This window comes from Xenopus laevis, chromosome 1L, assembly GCF_017654675.1.
Source record: "Xenopus laevis strain J_2021 chromosome 1L, Xenopus_laevis_v10.1, whole genome shotgun sequence".
NCBI classification, from domain to species: Eukaryota; Metazoa; Chordata; class Amphibia; order Anura; family Pipidae; genus Xenopus; species Xenopus laevis.
Window position 1 is genome coordinate 231,126,900 of NC_054371.1, and position 19,668 is coordinate 231,146,567.

Below are 19,668 nucleotides of genomic sequence, written 5' to 3' on the forward strand. Positions count from 1 at the left end.
CTTCAACCATCGAATAGGCTACTACGACCTTCGACTACGACTTTGATTCGAATTAAAAATCGTTTGACTATTCAAAAGTCGAAGTACTGTCTCTTTAAAAAAAACTTTGACTACCTACTTTGCCGCTTTAAACCTACCGAGCTACAATGTTAGCCTATGGGGACCTTCCCCATTACTTTTCCAAGGGTTTTTTGATCGAAGGGAAATCGTTCGATCGATGGATTAAAATCCTTCGAATCATTGTTCATCGTTTGATCGAACGATTTCTCCTTCGATCGATCGATCGTAGTATTTGCGGTAAACCCTACAACTTCAATATTCGAAGCCGAAGGATTTTAGTTCGAGGGTCGAATTCGAGGGTTAATTAACCCTCGATATTCGACCCTTAGTAAATGTGCCCCTTAGTGTCGCCACTTCCTCACAGTCACATGATTTAAAGGGCACCTATCACAGCCAAAATCAAACACATATTAACAATCTGACCAGTACAAAACTTTTAATCAAACTACATTTATAGTTTTTTGAAAAAACTGCAGGTTTTAGAAAATCCCTTACTTTGTCAAATGGGTTCTTTCACTGAGAGAGGCCATACTGAGACTATAACAGAGACTATAATATGCAAATTTCAGGAGCATGCTTAGATTGTAACACTGCTTTGAGTATTCTACCCAGAATGCCTTGTTTTAGTAAACTCCTCCACTAGAAGTATCAGGAGATTTCCCTATCTTGTCCCCTGCTGGTGATGTCATTATGCAAATGAAGGGCACACAGTAACTTCCAGCAGGGGGCAGCACTACTGAACAGCAGCTAACACAGAGCTTGGAAGGGTTGCTGAGCAACCAAGGAATTTCAACTGAGCATGTGCGAGATTTCAGAGCTGCAGTTGGCTGGGAAGATATAGGTGGGAGGGGCCAGTGAAATCCAAGATGGCTGCCTCAGCTAGGACTGCAGGGGAAGATGGAATAAACAACAAATTCACTCGCTGTTAATTCAATAGCATTTATATATTCCGTGTTCTGTTTAACTAAAGGAACGCGAGACTTCTCAGTGCTTTATCTCAATTACAACTTGATTATGACCGATATTTATGAATTGTAATTATTTTATATTGGGGGGATTGGGGGGAGGAGTCTGTGTAGGGAGGAGGGGTTGAAGTTTAGGGTTTGCGTCTCCTTTAAGAGCCAGAGAAAGGCGCCGCCCTGTTACGCAGCGTGAGACTGAGGAGGAGTCACGTGCTGTCCATGCCGCGTCTCTGGTGTTACTGACAGGGAGTGACGTTTGGCGCCTCGGTGCTGACATCTGGCGGCCGCTGGCGGACATTACACAATAAATACAGACTCGCTGAAATCCCGGCGCAGATAATCCGTCAGTCGCTCAGGAAATAAACACAAGACATTGAAGCTCCATAAATCCGACGCTACGAACTGCCCCAGTGTGTATAATAGGGACAAGCAGACGATCTAACCCTCTATCTCCCGCCCCATATTTTTCCTCCGCCACTTCCGGTCTGACAACGCATGCGCACTGGAAATACTCCGAGCAGCGCTCTGGTGTCCCCTGGTGTCTCTGTGACGTCCCCGAGGTACCGCTTCTTATTCCCGCGTCTTTTCCCCTGTCTGACTCGGGCTCCTCCCACACTGACCCCCATCTACTGACACAGTAACATAACGAGAGCAGTGTCTCCTGTGTTCTACCTCTTATTCCTCTCAGCTCTTCTACCTGGGACTTCTCTCACTCACTTCCTCTGTGTGTCTGTCTTCCAGTAACACTTCTTGCGTGTGTTTGTTTTCCAGTGACACTTCCTGTGTGGGTTTTTGTTTTCCAGTGACACTTCCTGTGTGGGTTTTTGTGTTCCAGTGACACTTCCTGTGTGGGTTTTTGTGTTCCAGTGACACTTCCTGTTTGTGTTCCAGTAAAACTTCTTGTGTGTGTTTGTGTTCCAGTGACACTTCCTGTGTGGGTTTTTGTGTTCCAGTGACACTTCCTGTGTGGGTTTTTGTGTTTCAGTGACACTTCCTTTGTGCGTCTGTCTTCCAGTGACACTTCTTGCGTGTGTTTGTGTTTCAGTAACACGTCTTGTGTGGGTTTTTGTGTTCTAGTGACAATTCCTGTGTGCCTTTGTGTTCCAGCAACACTTCTTGTGTGTGTTTGTTTTCTAACACTTCCTGTGTGGGTTTTTTGTGTTCCAGTGACACTTCCTGTGTGAGTTTGTGTTCCAGTGACAATTCCTGTTTGTGTTCCAGTAAAACTTCTTGTGTGGGTTTTTGTGTTCTAGTGACAATTCCTGTGTGCCTTTGTGTTCCAGCAACACTTCCTTTGTGCGTTTGCGTGTGTTTGTTTTCTAATACTTCCTGTGTGGGTTTTTTGTGTTCCAGTGACACTTCCTGTGTGGGTTTTTTGTGTTCCAGCGACACTTCCTTTGTGCGTTTGCGTGTGTTTGTTTTCTAATACTTCCTGTGTGGGTTTTTTGTGTTCCAGTGACACTTCCTGTGTGGGTTTTTGTGTTCCAGTGACACTTCCTGTGTGTTCCCGGAGCCGCCATGCCCAAGTGCTTTGTCCAGAGCTGCCCGCACTACACGGGAAGGAATGGAAAACCGGACAACGTTATACTGCACACATTTCCGAGGTGCAAGAAGCAAGTCCAGGTGTGGCTGTCAAGGACTGGAGAACGATATGAAAATATGGCGGAGTTTGTGACGTACATCACCCAAAGGTGCAGCAATTTCCGCATGTGCTCAGAGCACTTTACAGACGACTGTTACATCACGGTGGAGGGCAAGAGGCGGCTAAAGGAGAACTCTGCCCCAACTATATTCAAAACAACATTTCGTCAGAACGCTCGAGTCTCTAAGAAGAGGCAGCTGTATGTGACCTCCACCAGCTTATTTGCACCCACCCCTGCTTCACCCTCCCCTGCTGCACCCACCCCTGCTCCACCCACCCCTGCTCCACCCACCAGGAAGGATGCATCGACACAAACAGAAGGGGTTCCCATGTTAAGTGCGGAAGTGCAATTCCCGGAAGATGTGATCTGTGAGCAAAAGGACTCTATTGGAAAGGACCATTCTTACAGTAACCCTTTGTCTGACTTACCCTTTAAATCAGCACCAAGAAAAGACCTAATGACCTCGACTGATGTTGAACAAAATGAGCCAATTGGAAAGTTAAAGGATAACAACAATGGAGGAGTCGCTGATCTCTGTAATGTACAATATAAAATATATATGGATATTGCTCAGGAGCAAGAGCCAAGTTGTCCTTCTATGAAAGATAATGAAAGGTATAATTAACTAATTACTATATTTATAAGCCCCACCCTGCACATTTGTATTACTCTAAACAGAACCATTCTCCTGTTATAGTTAGTAAATACCCCACATGGTTTATATTAGAAGTCACTGAGGGGTTGTTCTGTGACCATATAAAGGCACAAGGCTGCAGGCTGAGTTATACAGGGAACTCTTGAGTATCACTCATGTATTATAAGGGATAATGTACCCCCTACTGTAAATGATAAGGATATTAGAAGTCACTGAGGGGTTGTCCTGTGACCATATAAAGGCACAAGGCTGCAGGCTGAGTTATACAGGGAACTCTGAGTATCACTCATGTATTATAAGGGATAATGTACCCCCTACTGTAAATGATAAGGATATTAGAAGTCACTGAGGGGTTCTGTGACCATATAAAGGCACAAGGCTGCAGGCTGAGTTATACAGGGAACTCTGAGTATCACTCATGTTTTATAAGGGATAATGTACCCCCTACTGTAAATGATAAGGATATTAGAAGTCACTGAGGGGTTGTTCTGTGACCATATAAAGACACAAGGCTGCAGGCTGAGTTATACAGGGAACTCTGAGTATCACTCGTATTATAAGGGATAATGTACCCCCTACTGTAAATGATAAGGATATTAGAAGTCACTGAGGGGTTGTTCTGTGACCATATAAAGACACAAGGCTGCAGGCTGAGTTATACAGGGAACTCTGAGTATCACTCATGTATTATAAGGGATAATGTTCCCCCTACTGTAAATGATAAGGATATTAGAAGTCACTGAGGGGTTGTTCTGTGACCATATAAAGACACAAGGCTGCAGGCTGAGTTATACAGGGAACTCTGAGTATCACTCATGTATTATAAGGGATAATGTTCCCCCTACTGTAAATGATAAGGATATTAGAAGTCACTGAGGGGTTGTTCTGTGACCATATAAAGACACAAGGCTGCAGGCTGAGTTATACAGGGAACTCTGAGTATCACTCATGTATTATAAGGGATAATGTACCCCCTACTGTAAATTAATAATTCTAGTAATTATATTTTTGATAACAGACACATGTTGGAGTCTGACATTTCAGAGGAATCCCCGACTGTCACCGATTCTCAGGATCTGGTAAGTCTCTTATTAATGAAGTTTAATGAATCTGCTCCAGTTAATTGAACGTGGCACGAATTTGTGTTTAAGTTAATGACGCAGTGACTGTTCTAACTTCACTTTTGTCCAGTGGGGGTCCACCTGTCTGACATTAGAAGTAGTGACCGATGGACAGAGATAATATGGCCCCTATTCCACTCCACAGGTTTTGCTGAATGGTTGTTGTAACGACATGAGGAAAGGAAACCGGCACAACAGGGGCAAGCGGGGTTTAACCCGGCATATTTAAAGGACCAGTAACATCATTTTTTATTCACAAAAAAAAATAATTAATATACATTACTTACCCCCAATATGCTGCTCTTTCCTGCTGTTTCAGTAAGACATCCGGAAAAAATCAAACCGACGCTGTCCCACGGCGTCCAAAGGGTCTCCGCCATCTTCTAGCTTCATCTTTCTTCTTCTCCTCTACGTGCGCGCAGCTGTGTGCCTCTTCTTGGTCTTCATGACGTCACTTCCTCTCTCACTACTGTTCCCTCAGCGTCTGTCCATGCAGCTTTCCCTGTGTCCCTGTCACACAGCCGTTGCCTACTTTCATGTAGCCTTACCCCTCCGTGTTACTCTCACTGACATTCCCTCACCCAGCTGCGTCCACTTTCAATGCAGCATTCTCCCCCCCCCCTTCCTCTCACTGCCGTTCCCTCATACAGCCTTCTCCCTCCCCTCTGTGTTCATCTCACTCTGTTAACTCTTTCTCACACTTTCAACTTTCCTCCCCCTCTCCATGTTCCTCTTACTGCCGGCTCCTTTTCTTAGCGTCCCATGTCTATGCCGCCTTCTCCCCCTTCTGTGTGCCTCTCACTGCCGTTCCCCTTACCCAGCCTTCAACTTTCCTCCCCCTTCCATGTTCCTCTCTCACTGCCGTCTCCTTTCCTTAGCGAGCTCCTCTCACCATCGCTGCTGTCACTCTAGCGTCCAACTCGTAAAACAAAGTAAAAGAAAAAAAAAATAAAGAAAAGGGAGACGTCTGCGCTGGTTGCCGGCTGCTATGCTCTGAAGCTCTTCTGACTTCTGGGTTCCTGCCGGAAGTCCTGGGAGGAGGAGCAGTGCCTGGGACGCGCACGTACTGCAATGAGTGAAGATTGGTCGCCAAATCGCCGTTTTTTCTAAAGTCAGGTCAGTTTTTACTGGGGACTTTTCAGGTAAAAGGAGGGTGAATATGGACTATCTATTAGGTCAGGGGTATTATAAGCAGGCTGTAATTTTTATTTGTTTAATAAAAAAAAATGATGTTACTGGTCCTTTAAAGGGATTCTGACATGATTTTTATGGTGTCGTTTTTATTTCTAAATGACACTGTTTACACTGCAAATAATTCACTGTACAATATAAAATGTCATTCCTGAACCAGCAAGTGTATTTAGTTGTAATATTGGTGTGTAGGTGCATCTCAGCTCATTTTGTCTGGTCATGTGCTTTCAGAAAGAGCCAGCACTTTAGGATGGAACTGCTTTCTGGCAGGCTGTTGTTTCTCCTACTCAATGTAACTGAATGTGTCTCAGTGAGACCTGGATTTTACTATTGAGTGTTGTTCTTAGATCTACCAGGCAGCTGTTATCTTATGTTTGGGAGCTGCTATCTGGTTACCTTCCCATTGTTCTGTTGTTAGGCTGCTGGGGGGGAGAGGGGGGTGATATCACTCCAACTTGCAGTACATCAATAAAGAGAGACTGAAGTTTATCAGAGTACAAGTCACATGACTGGGGGCACCTGGAAAGCTGACAATATTTCTAGCCCCATGTCAGATTTGAGTGCAGAATTCTGCTGGAGCAGCACTATTAACTGATGCATTTTGGAAAAAACATGTTTTCCCATGAGTTTCCTGATGGTGATGTTTTAGGGCAATGCCCCTAGATCAGACATTTCCACAGCTGCATTTTGCACTCAGAGGAGAATAAGCCGTGTAGTCACATCCAGACTGAAGTGTGTATGGGGCCTAAATTGGCCTGATATCGATGGGGCAGAGGCAAATGAGAAGCACATTCATTGATGCTGCCCTCTCCAGATGGGCCCCACTTGATTTCGTCGCTGCATTTGATTGGCCGTAATAGACAATTGTGCCCTTGTTTGGCAATATCACTGAATGATTAACATTTATGGTCAGATTTAAAACACATTATTACTGTTTATCATGAATTGGAGGAGTGTAAAGACACATGGGGGCAGATTTATTTTAAAGGTCGAGGTGAATTTTCGAATGAAAAAAAATTGAATTTCGAGCTATTTTTTGTGTACTTCAACTAGGGAATAGTCCAAATTTGATTTTGAAAAAATGTAAAAATTCGAATATCGAAATCTATCATGTACTGTATCTTAAAATTAGACTTCAACCATTTGCCATCTAAAGCCTGCCGAATTGCTGTTTTAGCCTATGGGGGACCTCCTAGAACCTATTTGGAGTCAATTGGTGGAGTTTTTTGGGAAAAACTTTGAATCGAATTTGGTCAAATGCGCTATAACTTCGATTCAAACTATTTGAAAACGGACCTATTCAACCAAAAAAAAAAAAAAAACTAATTTCGTTGGTCTTTCTGAATTCAAATTTCAAGGTTTTTTTCAATTCGAAATTCGACCCTTGATAAATATGCCCCATGACGTTTCCACTTACTACTCGATGTTCCAGATGAACCTGCAAGAAGTATTTAATCACTTTTGTTCCAACAGCTCAGAATTCCATCGGGAAAATTACAAAATTGCAGTGGGACTGTGAATGCAGGAGGATATTTTCCCATCATGCCACCAAATAATGAAGCAGACTGTCCCGCAAATCCTGGACCCAACGTTATAGACCCCTCACGCTGTGACAAAACGGTCACCTTTTCGCAGTGTGTGTGTGGGAAATGCCCAGCGATGCCAACCCAAGTACAAAGCCTTTGTTGCCGTGAGGTCCCGCCCATTCACAACAAAATGTCTGACACTGTTTGCTGCATAACTTCTCTCCCCGACTTCTACTGGACTTGTCTGGATAAAGGCCACATTCACCACTGCTATCAGATGGCTAATAAAACACTAAAGAAATCGCCTCCACTTCCTATTTACCAACGGTAATGAAACAAAATTTTGCTTCGCTAGACGTGAGTGGGGTTTCTGGGGGTTTAAGCGGGGAAACACATTATGGAGGGACAATATTCGCACCACACAGCCAGCACTCCTTGCATGTGACTTATCTTGTATTTATATATTCATGTATGTGTACCGGTGTATATATGCAAATGTACATGTATGTTCTGCGCAGTAATGTTCCTGTTCCGTTTCATCTCATTTTCAGTGGACTTCGGATAATCGCTTATCGGATCTTCACCGTATGGATTTATGGGTACTTGGGTGCCTCGAACAGGAGACCCATCCCACCGTGTGTAGTGGAGGCCATACGCAACGCTTTTCCGGATCCAGATGGATATTATGCAGGATCCCGTTATCTGCAGGATTTCTTTGCCGAGGACATGGCAGTAGATTAAAGTTAGACAATTTGATATTTGTGTCACATGGAACAGAGTGATTGTAATATTTAAAGTGAAAATTCCCCCCCCCCTCCTATTTGACATGAGCTCATTCAGTTGCATTATGTGGAAAAGACGTAGAAACGCTGTCTGACCTGCCAGAAATAAAGTTGAATTTTTGGTGTACGTTTCCCAATTTTTATCGTTTAAACCAATGAAAAGCAATAGAAAGAATGAAAAGAAATGGAAGCATCACGTGACATCACCAAAGGTCCAAGTCTATGATGTCACCGTGAGAGGAGAATGCGGGATCGTTAGAACTGCACCTCTTTTGTAGGAATGTGAATCCGAATGCTCTTTGGAAGCTACTTATGGACACTTGTTTCTCACTATTCCTTGTCCGTTTAACAGCAGAGCAGACGAGTAAGAGATGTGTATAAGCTCTGAATCATGTCTGGGCTGTTGTTTCTTCAAATTGTCTGCACTAAAGAAGGGAAACGCTTTTCAAAAATCGTTTGACATAACGATAGAGGGGTTGTTTGTCTAGGTAACGGTAACGACCAGAAACAGACCACCCTCATTATTAAAATGGCTGGTCTATGGCCAGGCTGAACAGTCGCTGGAAGTGCTTGATGGGTGCCGCTTTTCTTGGGTGCCGGTCTCAGAAACGTCACACTATGTTGTCCATATTCAGATTAGCGTGTGTATCTAATAGTACGCAGTGCCACTGCCAGAGGAAATGTTTATTTCTCATTATAGACAGTGCCGGGATGAAAGAAAGCAAGTGAAAGATGTGGTTGGACATAAGCTGCCCGACACTGATAGTCCTCGTTTCCCTGCCAAATATTGTGTCTGTTTCCAGAGCTTGCTTACATGGACGCATTGAATACAATGAAGAACAAAAAGTGAACAGGCCTGCGTTTGGGGCAGGTGCTTTGGAGTCTTTCCATAGCCACGCCCTACCGTACTGTCGGGAAAAGGATTCATACCATGGAAGCACCTTCAATACTAGCCATTTAAATGCACCTGGACATGAATAGGTGACCATCACAGTAGAAAGAAAACTCTGCCTCCAAAGACTCATAGACCTTTAGTGGTTGTATCGAATGCGATAGATACGGTGGTGCAGGAGGCACCTATCACTAGTCTTAAGACCTCAGCAGATCCTGACAATCACGTGGCTGCCAACATTCCATTCATCCATGAGTTCTATGACCAGAAGCCTCTCCTTTCAGAATGCACTTACCACCAAGCTATGTGGAGGTATGGAAACCTGGAAGTTGATGGGCTCTGCTGAAGAATTGTCTTCACAGAACCATATCCAATGGATCCCTAATAAGTGCCAATAAGGGTCTATTCTCTGGTGTACTGGTGGGAGGGGTGTGTGTGATTTTTCGGATATCTGGCACCGCCTCCCATGGGGCAAAGAATTTTGAAGTGATAAGTGTCCATTGGTTTGCATCTGCTACTGCCACGCCAGGTCAAAATATTTCATACCTCAAATGAATTCACAACTGGAATGGTTTCTAATTTAATGGAAAACTCGAATGGAAAAAACTCGAATCAGTGAGTTTGAGGTTAACAATCTGGAAAAAACTTGAACCTCTGGAATTGATCAAAACCCTCAAACCTCATGAAGGCTATTAACATCTTCAAATGGTTCAAGGGACCTCTGCTATTGACTCCGATATGACCTCTGCAGGTTTTACATGGTGTATTTTTGGATTTCCCAGTGTCGGGTATAATAAATCTCGAAAAATTGTTTTTGAAAATGTGAATTTTGACTAAAAAAAATTGACTTAAAAACTAAATTTTTCATAGAAAACAATGCGATCCTTAATAAATAATCCCCATAGTGTTAGTTGTGCCTGTGACTCTCAGAGCGGTTTGCAAGTACTGCCCCATAATGTCACACAATTGCTGCACTGCTTAACACTTGCCATTAACTCAGGGGCAGATTTATCAAAGGTCGAGGTTAATTTTCGAATGAAAAAAACAAGAATTCCGAGCAATTTTTTTGTGTATTTCGACTAGGAAATAGTCCAAATTCGATTCAAATTTGAAAAAATTTGAATCTAAATTTATCATGTACTGTCTCTTTAAAAATTCAACTTCTACCATTCGCCATCTAAAGCCTATGGGGGATTCTTTTTGAATTCGAATTCTGAAGTTTTTTCAATATGGACCTATTCGATCGAAAACGGACCCTTTCGACCAAAAAAAAAAAACTTCAATGGTTGGCCTTTTTGAATTCAAATTTCAACGTTTTTTAGATTAGAAATTCGACCCTTAAATATAGATAATATGCGCCTCAGTGTAGAATTGTGTGTCATAGATAAATGTCACATTTACTTCTAGACTTGTTGCTTCAACTCATTTCCCTGATTTTATATTTTACACCCTATTTTGCAGATACACTGAAAAACCACAAATGGGGGTGTTGTACTTTGTATGCAATTGGGCATATGCTTCACTGAAGCATTATAATCAGTTCTATGAATGGAATCGCTGCCATATAATTTGTGATGCTGCGCCAAGTATTAAAGGAACAAATGGATGAGGGGTAATGGGGTACCTCCATTGTTTGGTGGGTACACAATGTGATGAGTTATTGGGGTCACCTCCGATACAAACTAGAATATAAAAAAGTTGCATAATTGCTTTCAGAATCTGGATATCTGATACATAGGCACCAATGGGTCTGTGATTGCCTCATCCTAAACCTCGATGCACCAAACTGTGATTTGTGGTTAAAGGAGAACTAAACCTTAAAAACATAATGGGTAGAAATCCTGGCTTTTCATATAATGAACTGGCTTAAAGTTTCAGGATCTATAACCATAATGAGCCAGGCCTTCACAGGGAGTCCCCCATATTGCATTTTGCTGGGAGTCTCTGAGACACGTACATGCTCTCTGTGGTTTAGACCACTGTTGAGAAGCTAAGCTTAGGGTTCTTCGCAAATCATCAAACAGAAAATGAGGTTCACATATCAGAGAGGTTGATACTATAGGGTTGATATAAAACGGTTATACTGTGTATATTCAGTATATTGTGAGTGGGTCCCTAAGCTCAGTAAGTGACAGCAGCACAGAGCATGTGCAGTGAATCAGCAGAAAAGAAGATGGGGAGATACTGGGGCATCTTTGGAGACACAGATCTTTACTGCTAAAGGGCTGTGGTTGCCTTGGGTGGGACAGAAGCACAAAACATCATGTACAACATTTCTAGCCTGAGTCTTTCAAGGAGAAATAAACCCCCCTGAGATATAACAGCCCCCTCAACTGCCTTAAATCTGCCCCTATTACATCTCCCCGCAGTGTATTACCTATATTAGCACTCCTATTGGGAATCCTAAGTGCAAGAAGCAGGGCAACAGGGTCCCTCTGCACCATCTGTCTATTCGTATCCTCTTTGGGGAAATGTTCTGCAGTTATTCTGTATTTTTTAACCTACGGGACCCATGATATTTAGAGTGGGTGCTATTGATCCCCAATAATGCGGTGAAATCTCTTCCTACAACAGAAAAACTGTATTTCCTGATTTTCACTTTCACAGGGAGTGTATGTCCTGGTACCCATGTCTTTGGTTTCTTTACATGGGGGCTGTATTTCTTGGTGCTCATGTGACTCTTCCTTTGCATGGGGGAGTGTATTTCCTGGCACACATGTGACTGTTGCTACTTCCTTTACATGGGGGAGTGTATTTCCTGGTGCTCTCGTGCTGGGCATGAGAGCTCTGCTTCTTTCTGGTGCCCAGTGCATAAGGGAACTGTAATTGTTGGTGCTCATGTGACTATTTCTTTGCATGGGAGACTATTAGTATATATAGACTAAAAGATCAATATCTCACCAAGCCCCAATTAGATATAAACTGAGTCGGACATTGGAATTTTTTTTTTGCAATGTACCATGTACTTTCATTGATAAGAAAGTGATTGTTGCTACATGTTTATTTATAAAATAACTGCTTTAAATACCAATGAACATGTCAAATCAGTGTCCATATTTAGAACAACATGACCCATAAAGCCTCCAGCTCAACAAACATTCCCACTGGCAGTATCCTGGTCGGAGTGAACCCTAATGTGTGCATAAAGGTTTCTCTGAAAGCCAAAGCATTTCCCGCACTCGGAGCAGGAGAAGGGCTTATCCCCTGTGTGAGTCCTGAGATGCTCTATGAGCTGAGAGTGGCTTACAAACCCTTCATTGCACTCAGGACAAGCGATGATGTTTGAGTCCATATGCACCCTGTAGTGTATAATCAGCTGCGAGCGGCTCGGGAAACATTTGTTACACCCGGAGCAATAAAACATCTTCTCCCCCGTGTGAAACCTGTAGTGTTCCAACAGGACCAATCGGCTTTTGAAATAGATATTGCACTCGGAACATTTAAATAGTGTCTCCCCACCGTGAACCTGAAGATGTTCATTGAGTTGCGAGTGAAACGTGAAAGACTTCCCACATATGTTACAGGAACAGACTTCCTCTCCGCTGTGGCACCTGTAATGCACATTGAGGTGTGAGCGGCGCGTGAAACGCTTGCCACATTCCATGCAAGGATAGAGCTTTTCTCCGGTGTGAAACCGCTGGTGCACATTGAGGTGGGAGCGGCTTGTAAAGCACTTGCCGCATTCCATACATTTGAATGGTCTCTCCCCGGTGTGAGTCCTGTCGTGTATAAGGAGTTGGGAACGGTATGCAAAACACTTGCCGCACTTGGAACAAGGAAATGGTTTCTCTCCTGCGTGACCTTTCAGGTGATGATTAAGTTGCGATATTTGTGTAAAACATTTCCCACATTCGGAACACGCAAACGGTTTCTCTCCGGAATGGTTCTTCTGATGCCTGACCAAGAGGTAGTTATGGGAGAAGCACTTCCCGCATTCAGTGCAAGTGTATGGTTTCTCCCTCGTGTGACTCTTCTGGTGACTGGTGAGTTGTGAAAGTTGCATGTAACATTTCCCACAGTCGGAACAAGCAAACTCTTTCTCCTGGGAGTGATTCTTTCGATGCCTGACCAGAAGGTAATTATGGGTAAAACACTTCCCGCATTCGGAGCAGGTGAATGGTTTCTCTCCTGTATGAACACGATGATGTACAATAAGGTACGAACGATACGCAAAGCATTTCCCACATTTGGAGCACGTGTATGGTTTCTCTCCCGTGTGACTTTTCTGATGGTAATTAAGCTGCGACACTTGCGTAAAACATTTGCCGCACTCGGAGCAAGAGAACGGCCTCTCGCCGGTGTGGTACCTCTGATGCCTCATAAGAAGATAATTATGGGTAAAACTCTTCCCACATTCCAAGCAAGAAAATGGTTTCTCCCCACTGTGATTTCTCCGGTGCCTCGCAAGAAGGTAGTTGTGGGAAAAGGATTTGCCACATTCACAACAAACATACGGTTTCTCCTCCGTATCAGTTTGCTGATGCTGAAAAAGGTTTCCATTATCTATAAAGGGTTTCTGATATCTGTCACAGTTGTACTTACCTGGCAAGGCATCAGTGCTTAGGTGAGAAGCAGATGCATTTATAGTATATTCTGAAATCCTGTTATTCACACTGCATCCCCTGATATAAGCAGAAGAGTCATTCCCTTGGGTCGGTTCTGTAGGGGCATTAGTGCTGCAATCCGAATGGTTTCCCTCATCTGCATAAAGCGATGCGAAGGTATCAGAAGACGTATCTATACCGTGTACCAGTCCCGTACGTTTATTAAAGGTGGAACTCGATTGCGTTGCCCCTTTGTATGTCGTTGGCTTCTCTTTGATACCAGGAGATGATAACAATGTATCGGACATGGAGTTACTCTGGCTGTATCCAATGCCGTAATTAGACGTGTCGGTTCCTCGTGTCAGTTCTGTAAGTGCGTCACTGCTGGAATCTGATTGGCTTTCTCTTTCCCAAGAGTCAGCCTCCTGTTTGTTGCTATTGGCTGTATCATGATCTACGCTGCAGCCCATGACTGGAGATGGTGTATAAGGCCGACATTCCTGAATTCTCGCTTCTGTGTCACACAGAGAATATTCCTCTTTTATACCACTGGGAGTACTGTTACCCGGCAAGCACTTATTTCTACTGATTCCCGTGTTAGGAACGGCTGTATATGCTGCCTGTGTATGTTCCATAAACTCTCTAATGCTGTGGTCTGATTGGCTGCCTCCATCATACGATGCCGACTGCTCTGTGTGTGTTTGATGCACAGGGATGTCTGTGTTTGTGATATTTCCTTCTGTGCAGAGAGCAGGCTCCTTATTGGGGGATAATTCTGCTTCTGGTGCAGCTTTAATCTCACCGGATCCTTCATTTGCACAGCCTGGGAAAGAGAATTAGTAATTAAAGTGGATATGTACTATACAGACACAAGCTGAGCCAACAAATGGAATTTAAAGGGCAAACAAACTCCTTCATGTTTGCACCTGAGTGTAAGATGTTCAGGACAACATTTTCTCTTTTGGCACTGCGTGGATTCTCTCTCTACTCTGCAAATATCATGTTGCTTAGGGTTACAGTTTTTAGGTGGAGTTCTCCTTTAACACTATAGCCCAGCAGATATGGATATTAAGGGGCAGATTTACTAAAGGGCAAAGTGGCCGTCGCTAGCGAACATTCACCAGAAATCTCATCCACAGAAACATCACCAATTTACTAACAGGCGTAGAAGATAATTCGCTAGTGAAAGAGACCGTCGCTAGCTTAGTTTCGTGCCCTTTCACCTGGAGAATTTACGATCAGGCGAACGATCATTACCCCCGCAAATTCACTAAAGTGTGAATTTTACAGAACGCTTTGCCAGAGTTTCCTTCACCACCTTAGACCTGACGAGCTGTTAAGATGAAGCTTCATCCTCCTCAATCTTATATCAGTGACATCATATCCTGTAAGCCAGAAACTCATAAAAGTTGCGAAAAACGCTGGCGTTTTTTCATGTTTTTTAAAGCGGGATTGTCTTCAAAATTCCTTATTATAAGAGACGTAACTTTGCATTTTATGAACTAGTGTCTGCATTGAACGTCTGACAAAGTGGTGGGAAGAGTCCTTCCCAGGCGAAAATTTGTGAATTTCCTCTTCAAACCAGAGGAGCAAGAAGAAGTAGCGTATGGAGCAGAGAGACACAATATTTTGCTGGTTAGGTTTGTTTGCTGGTTTGCAAATTGCGGTCGGGTGTGGGATGAGTTTCTACTGAGCTGCACTTCACTAATTCTTATATAAATGTGCTTTTTAGTGCTCAGGTACACGGCATTTATACAAACCATGGCCGATCTGAGGTGGTTGGTGAATATGAGGGCACTATCAACCCTTTAAATCAGGGATCCCCAACCTTTTGAACCTGTGAGCAACATTCAGAAGAAAAAGGAGTTGGGGAGCAACACAAGCATGAAAAATGTTCTTGGGGTGCTAAATAAGGGCTGTGATTGGCCATTTGGTAGCCCCTATGTGGATTGACAACCTACATTGAGGCTCTGTTTGGTAGTAAACATGGTTTTTAGACATTCCAAGCCTGGAATTCAAAAATAATCACCTGCTTTGAGGCCACTGGGAGCAACATTCAAGCGGTTGGAGAGCAACATGTTACTCACGAGCTACTGGTTGGGGATCACTGCTTTAAATGGTTAGAGGAGAACAAGGTGCTCCAGAATGAGATATAAAGTGACTCACCAAACAGTGAAAGTGGTCCGGGTGCACCAGCCCCAGACCCCCAGCTTTAGGGAGCCCATGACTAAGTGCCCTGTAGGGGTGCAAAATGTGTAGGGTGGATGGAGATGCAGCTATATTCTTAATTTTTCTACAAATAAAATTATTTTTTAACTGAACTCCTTTGGTCCTGTGGATCCGTTTTGAGTGCCGGTCACCTCTGCTTCCATATTCTTCACTATCAACCCTTGCCTTTATTATATAGAAGTAAAATGCCCCCCTCACTGGCAGCCCCCCGACACACAACTACTGTGTTCAGCTGCTCTGACTGGATCTAAAGAGACACAACAGTTGCTGTTTCTATAGACACAGGCTGGTCAGTGTGTGGGTAACGTCTGTCTGTCAGTACTAATGACGTTTTACTAGGCAGAATTGAATGCTAGAGAAAGAAAGGCTCTCGCTGATGTAGGGAAACGTTGCCAGCATTTGGCAGAGAGGCAACCTCGCATTTTAGCGAATTAGCGTAGTGGTCACGAATTAACGCCTGGCGCAGCGAGAAATTCGCCCTTTAGTGAAATTGCCCCAAAGAGTGAGAGACTGTGATCAGTGTTTGTATATGGATACCTGCCTGGGCTTTCCTTGCTGTAGTTTAGTTCCTTGACTAAATTACCCACAATGCCACTGAGCAGATTCCACTGGGTCTGTATTTGTACTGATAGTGTAAGTCCGGTTCTGTATGTGGATCACACATCAACTCACCCAGTGGGAGGCGCTGCTGGACGTTCTCTTTGGTTTCTCCTGTATAAAGAGCCTCATTGTCTCGGATATACTGCCACTCCTCCATGGAGAAATAGATGGCCACATCCTCACACCTTATGGCAACCTGCCACACACAATGTTACAGTCACCCCCAGCCAGAGAAAGGGATTATCTCACATTGTTACTAAGCAACAAGGAATTGGGGGGCCGCTGTACCCACCTCTCCAGTCAGCAAGTGGAGGATGTTGGAGATGAGTTCCAGGATCTTCTTGGCGTTTTCCTTCTCTATGACGGAGCCAAGGGCATCAAGAGCACCCGCATTAAGGCTGGTCACATGACACCTGCAGGCTCCTCCCAACATACAGTCAGTGCAGCTCTGTGGGGGTGTGGCATCAGCTGACTTCTTCATAACAACGCATTCCTGCCAAAGAAATGGTAATGTGTAATTACTTTTAATCAGCCACAGCAATCGACAAGTAGAATTGCAGATACATATGGGAGGGAGCTGCCATAGCGTCTTGCTCAGACAGCAGAGTATGAAGGCAGAGCGTATTTGTATATGAAAAAGCATTGTCTTTACATAGAGAACAGACGGCCTGTACAGCTGCAGTTACCCATAGGAAGCAGTCGGTAGTTGGGTTGGTAAACTAAAAGTTACAAATTGAAAGCTCTGGTTGGTTGCTGTGGGTCACACCAGTTCAGCAGCACCCTGACCTCAGATGAGCTAAGAGGAAGGAAGGGGAATGACAGTATGAGAGAGACTGAAGTAGGGGGGCACTGAAGTCAAGGGGTGCCTCTGCTCCATTCTCTATAGCCCTCACCTCTCCAATCAGCAGGTGGATCATCTCCAGGGTGAGAGTAAGAATTCTGTCCCTCTGTGGATCTTTCTGTCCCATCATTTTCCCTGTGTCCTGCGACTTCTCTCTGACTTACTCCCGGGGCCTCGTGCAACTGCCTGTAGGGGAGAGAGAGGTAATTCCACCGTGGGATGGAGCAGAAATACAGTCGTTTATAGTGAATAAATGATATGTCAGCGCTAGATCTGTGGTCACGAGTCCAGGAACCCTCGTCCCTCCTTGTCTAATCCCTATCATGTCTCAGGCTTTCCCCCACTACTCACCTCCAACTGGGGCTGCACATGTATAATTCAGAGGATGAGCTAAATCATGGGAAGAAGCTCTACTCCCAACCCCTTGTCTCCAGCACACCCATACAGTAGTGCTGAGTACCTTCCCCTCTCTCATACTACAGGGATTGATGATAAACCACTGCTGTAGGCACAATAGCAGAGAAGGGACCATAATCACACTCCATACAGCAGGGGAGGGGCCTAAACTTCACTTACACAGCAGGGGAGGGGCCTAAGCTTAACTTACACAGCAGGGGAGGGACCTAAACTTCACTTACACAGCAGGGGAGGGACCGAAACGTTAATTACACAGCAGGGGAGGGACCTAAACTTCACTTACACCGCAGGGGAGGGACCTAAACTTCACTTACACAGCAGGGGAGAGGCCTAAACTAAACTTACACAGCAGGGGAGGGGCCTAAATATCATTATAGAACAAGGGAGGGATGAGATTACCAGACATACAGCAGGGGAGGAGCTACAAATCACAGAAGCGCAAATTAGCGAGAGGAACCTTAACTAGTGACAGAGGAGGGGCCTAAGTCTTTCCCCACCCACATGCAGCAGGGGAGGCGGTGAGAGAAATAAACACAACCCGTGCGCACCCACAGCCCTGACAGAGTTCAATGGTGTCGGGAGGAAGAGAAATCGCTCTCAGCCCCTGCGGGAGCCTCAATCACCTGTAGGACCGCCAGGAGATCTGCCTCCGCTGCTTTCCACTTCCTCATTCTGTGCTCCAGGCTCTTCCCAAAGGAAACGCGCTCCTTGGAACTGGCGGGAGTTCCTGTCAGAAATGTCTGCGTTCCACGCCTCGTTTTGAAAAGAGGGAAGTCGATGTCCTAAATGCGCGGAATTCAGGTTCTCTCCGTGCAGCCCTCCTTCCTTACAGTTCATCTTCCACGGGAGTCTGATAATAAAGCCGAGGAATGAGGGGCCAGGGCTGAAGGCTGAGTGACAGGAGGAGCAGGAGGCGTGACTATTGGAACATGAGAAGCTGAGGACAATGTGCAGCTCAGACTCAGCCTGGGAATGTCCTAAACTGCTTTCCGTAGCACTGGCCTTCTATGAATGTGAACCTGTGTCTCTTCTCTTATTCGATCTCCTGACAAGGTGCAAATGTATTTAATCATATTTAATTATACAGTGTAATAATCTGGTGCAAAATGGCTGAGCCTTAAAGGAACAGTTCAGTATAAAAATAAAAACTAGGTAAATAAACAGGCTGTGCAAAATAAAAAATGTATCTAATATAGTTAGTTAGGCAAAAATGTAATGTATAAAGGCTGGAGTGAGTGGATGTGTAACATAATAGCCAGAACACTACTTCCTGCTTTTCAGCTCTCTCGCTTTCCACTGATTGGTTACCAGGCAGTAACCAATCAGTGACTTGAGGAGGGGCCACATGGGTCATATCTGTTGCTTTTGAATCTGAGCTGAATACTGAGGATCATTTACAAACTCACTGAACAGAAATGTCCCATGTGGCCCCCCTTATAGTCACTGACTAACTCGGAGTTAGAGAGCTGAAAAGCAGGAAGTAGTGTTCTGGCTATTATGTTACACATCCACTCACTCCAGCCTTTATACATTACATTTTTGCCTAATAAACTATATTAGAAACAGTATTTATTTTGCACAGCCTATTTATTTACCCAGTTTTTGTTTTTACTCTGAACTGTTCCTTTAAAAGAAGTGCAACTTCAGCTCACCTGGCCAAGAGGCCTATACTTAGGCTTGTCACCTTTGCCTGTGGTTAAACACAAACAGAGATCTTGGGGTGGGAGTAGGGTAACTGCCTGTTCCGTTTTGACCCAAACAGTTTGGTTTTGGTAAGTCCTGTTTGGGTTTGAACTTTCTGTTCTGTTTTCAGCCTTATGTTACCTGATCAGTAATCTGACCAATACCTGAAAAGCATTTACATACCGAGATACTCACCTCCACTTGGCCTAGTTACTGTCAAGTACAGTCATTTAATTTCTTATTATTACAGATACAACAAAACCAAATCAATCAACAATAAGAAAGTTTTGTTGTAATTGACCGTTGCTGTATTTCAGAGCTTTCTGGATAACTGATTTCTGTATAATCGATCTCATACCTGTAATTAAAGGATTGGGCTTAATCATCAAGCAGACTATAGGGTTGCTGTGTGGGTTTTGAACTGGATATCAACACTTTAAAACATTGGATAGAAATCCAGTCAGTTGCATCTAAGTGATGTCATAACTCCACCAATATCATTGTGCTCACCTCTGATGTCAT

General features: G+C 44.0%; 2 protein-coding genes across 9 annotated transcripts; one reads left to right on the top strand and one right to left on the bottom strand.

The window, feature by feature from the left end:
- The first annotated feature begins 1,134 nt into the window (after positions 1-1,134).
- On the top strand, positions 1,135-8,067 carry LOC108719030. 7 transcript variants are annotated; one of them, XM_041570574.1, is made up of 5 exons: positions 1,135-1,582; positions 1,794-3,280; positions 4,339-4,399; positions 7,106-7,485; positions 7,710-8,067. In XM_041570574.1, exons 2-5 carry the CDS (start codon positions 2,541-2,543, stop codon positions 7,897-7,899), a joined length of 1,371 nt encoding a protein of 456 aa, XP_041426508.1. In that variant the 5' UTR covers positions 1,135-1,582; positions 1,794-2,540; the 3' UTR covers positions 7,900-8,067. The 7 variants fall into 7 exon arrangements, with proteins under 7 accessions (XP_041426508.1, XP_041426519.1, XP_041426499.1 ...); XM_041570585.1 differs by having other exon boundaries at positions 1,826-3,280; XM_041570565.1 differs by having other exon boundaries at positions 2,479-3,280.
- A 3,751-nt stretch (positions 8,068-11,818) lies between these two features.
- LOC108718991 (oocyte zinc finger protein XlCOF7.1-like) lies at positions 11,819-18,219 on the bottom strand. 2 transcript variants are annotated; one of them, XM_018267557.2, is made up of 5 exons: positions 18,087-18,219; positions 17,099-17,232; positions 16,498-16,698; positions 16,278-16,401; positions 11,819-14,199 (listed from the first exon to the last, which is right to left on the bottom strand). In XM_018267557.2, exons 2-5 carry the CDS (start codon positions 17,174-17,176, stop codon positions 11,921-11,923), a joined length of 2,682 nt encoding a protein of 893 aa, XP_018123046.1. In that variant the 5' UTR covers positions 17,177-17,232; positions 18,087-18,219; the 3' UTR covers positions 11,819-11,920. The 2 variants fall into 2 exon arrangements, with proteins under 2 accessions (XP_018123046.1, XP_041426535.1); XM_041570601.1 differs by having other exon boundaries at positions 18,012-18,115.
- Between the last annotated feature and the right edge of the window lie 1,449 nt (positions 18,220-19,668).

Excerpts from the sequence above, each read along its gene's own strand:
- LOC108719030 (XM_041570574.1), top strand. The coding sequence starts at position 2,541 with ATGCCCAAGTGCTTTGTCCAGAGCTGCCCGCACTACACGGGAAGGAAT. Across the intron at positions 3,281-4,338 it reads TCTATGAAAGATAATGAAAG|ACACATGTTGGAGTCTGACA; the intron begins GTATAATTAACT and ends TTTTGATAACAG. Across the intron at positions 4,400-7,105 it reads TCACCGATTCTCAGGATCTG|CTCAGAATTCCATCGGGAAA; the intron begins GTAAGTCTCTTA and ends TTGTTCCAACAG.
- LOC108718991 (XM_018267557.2), bottom strand. The coding sequence starts at position 17,176 with ATGATGGGACAGAAAGATCCACAGAGGGACAGAATTCTTACTCTCACC. Across the intron at positions 16,699-17,098 it reads TCCACCTGCTGATTGGAGAG|GAATGCGTTGTTATGAAGAA; the intron begins GTGAGGGCTATA and ends TTTCTTTGGCAG. Across the intron at positions 14,200-16,277 it reads CCAGCAGCGCCTCCCACTGG|GCTGTGCAAATGAAGGATCC; the intron begins GTGAGTTGATGT and ends TCTCTTTCCCAG.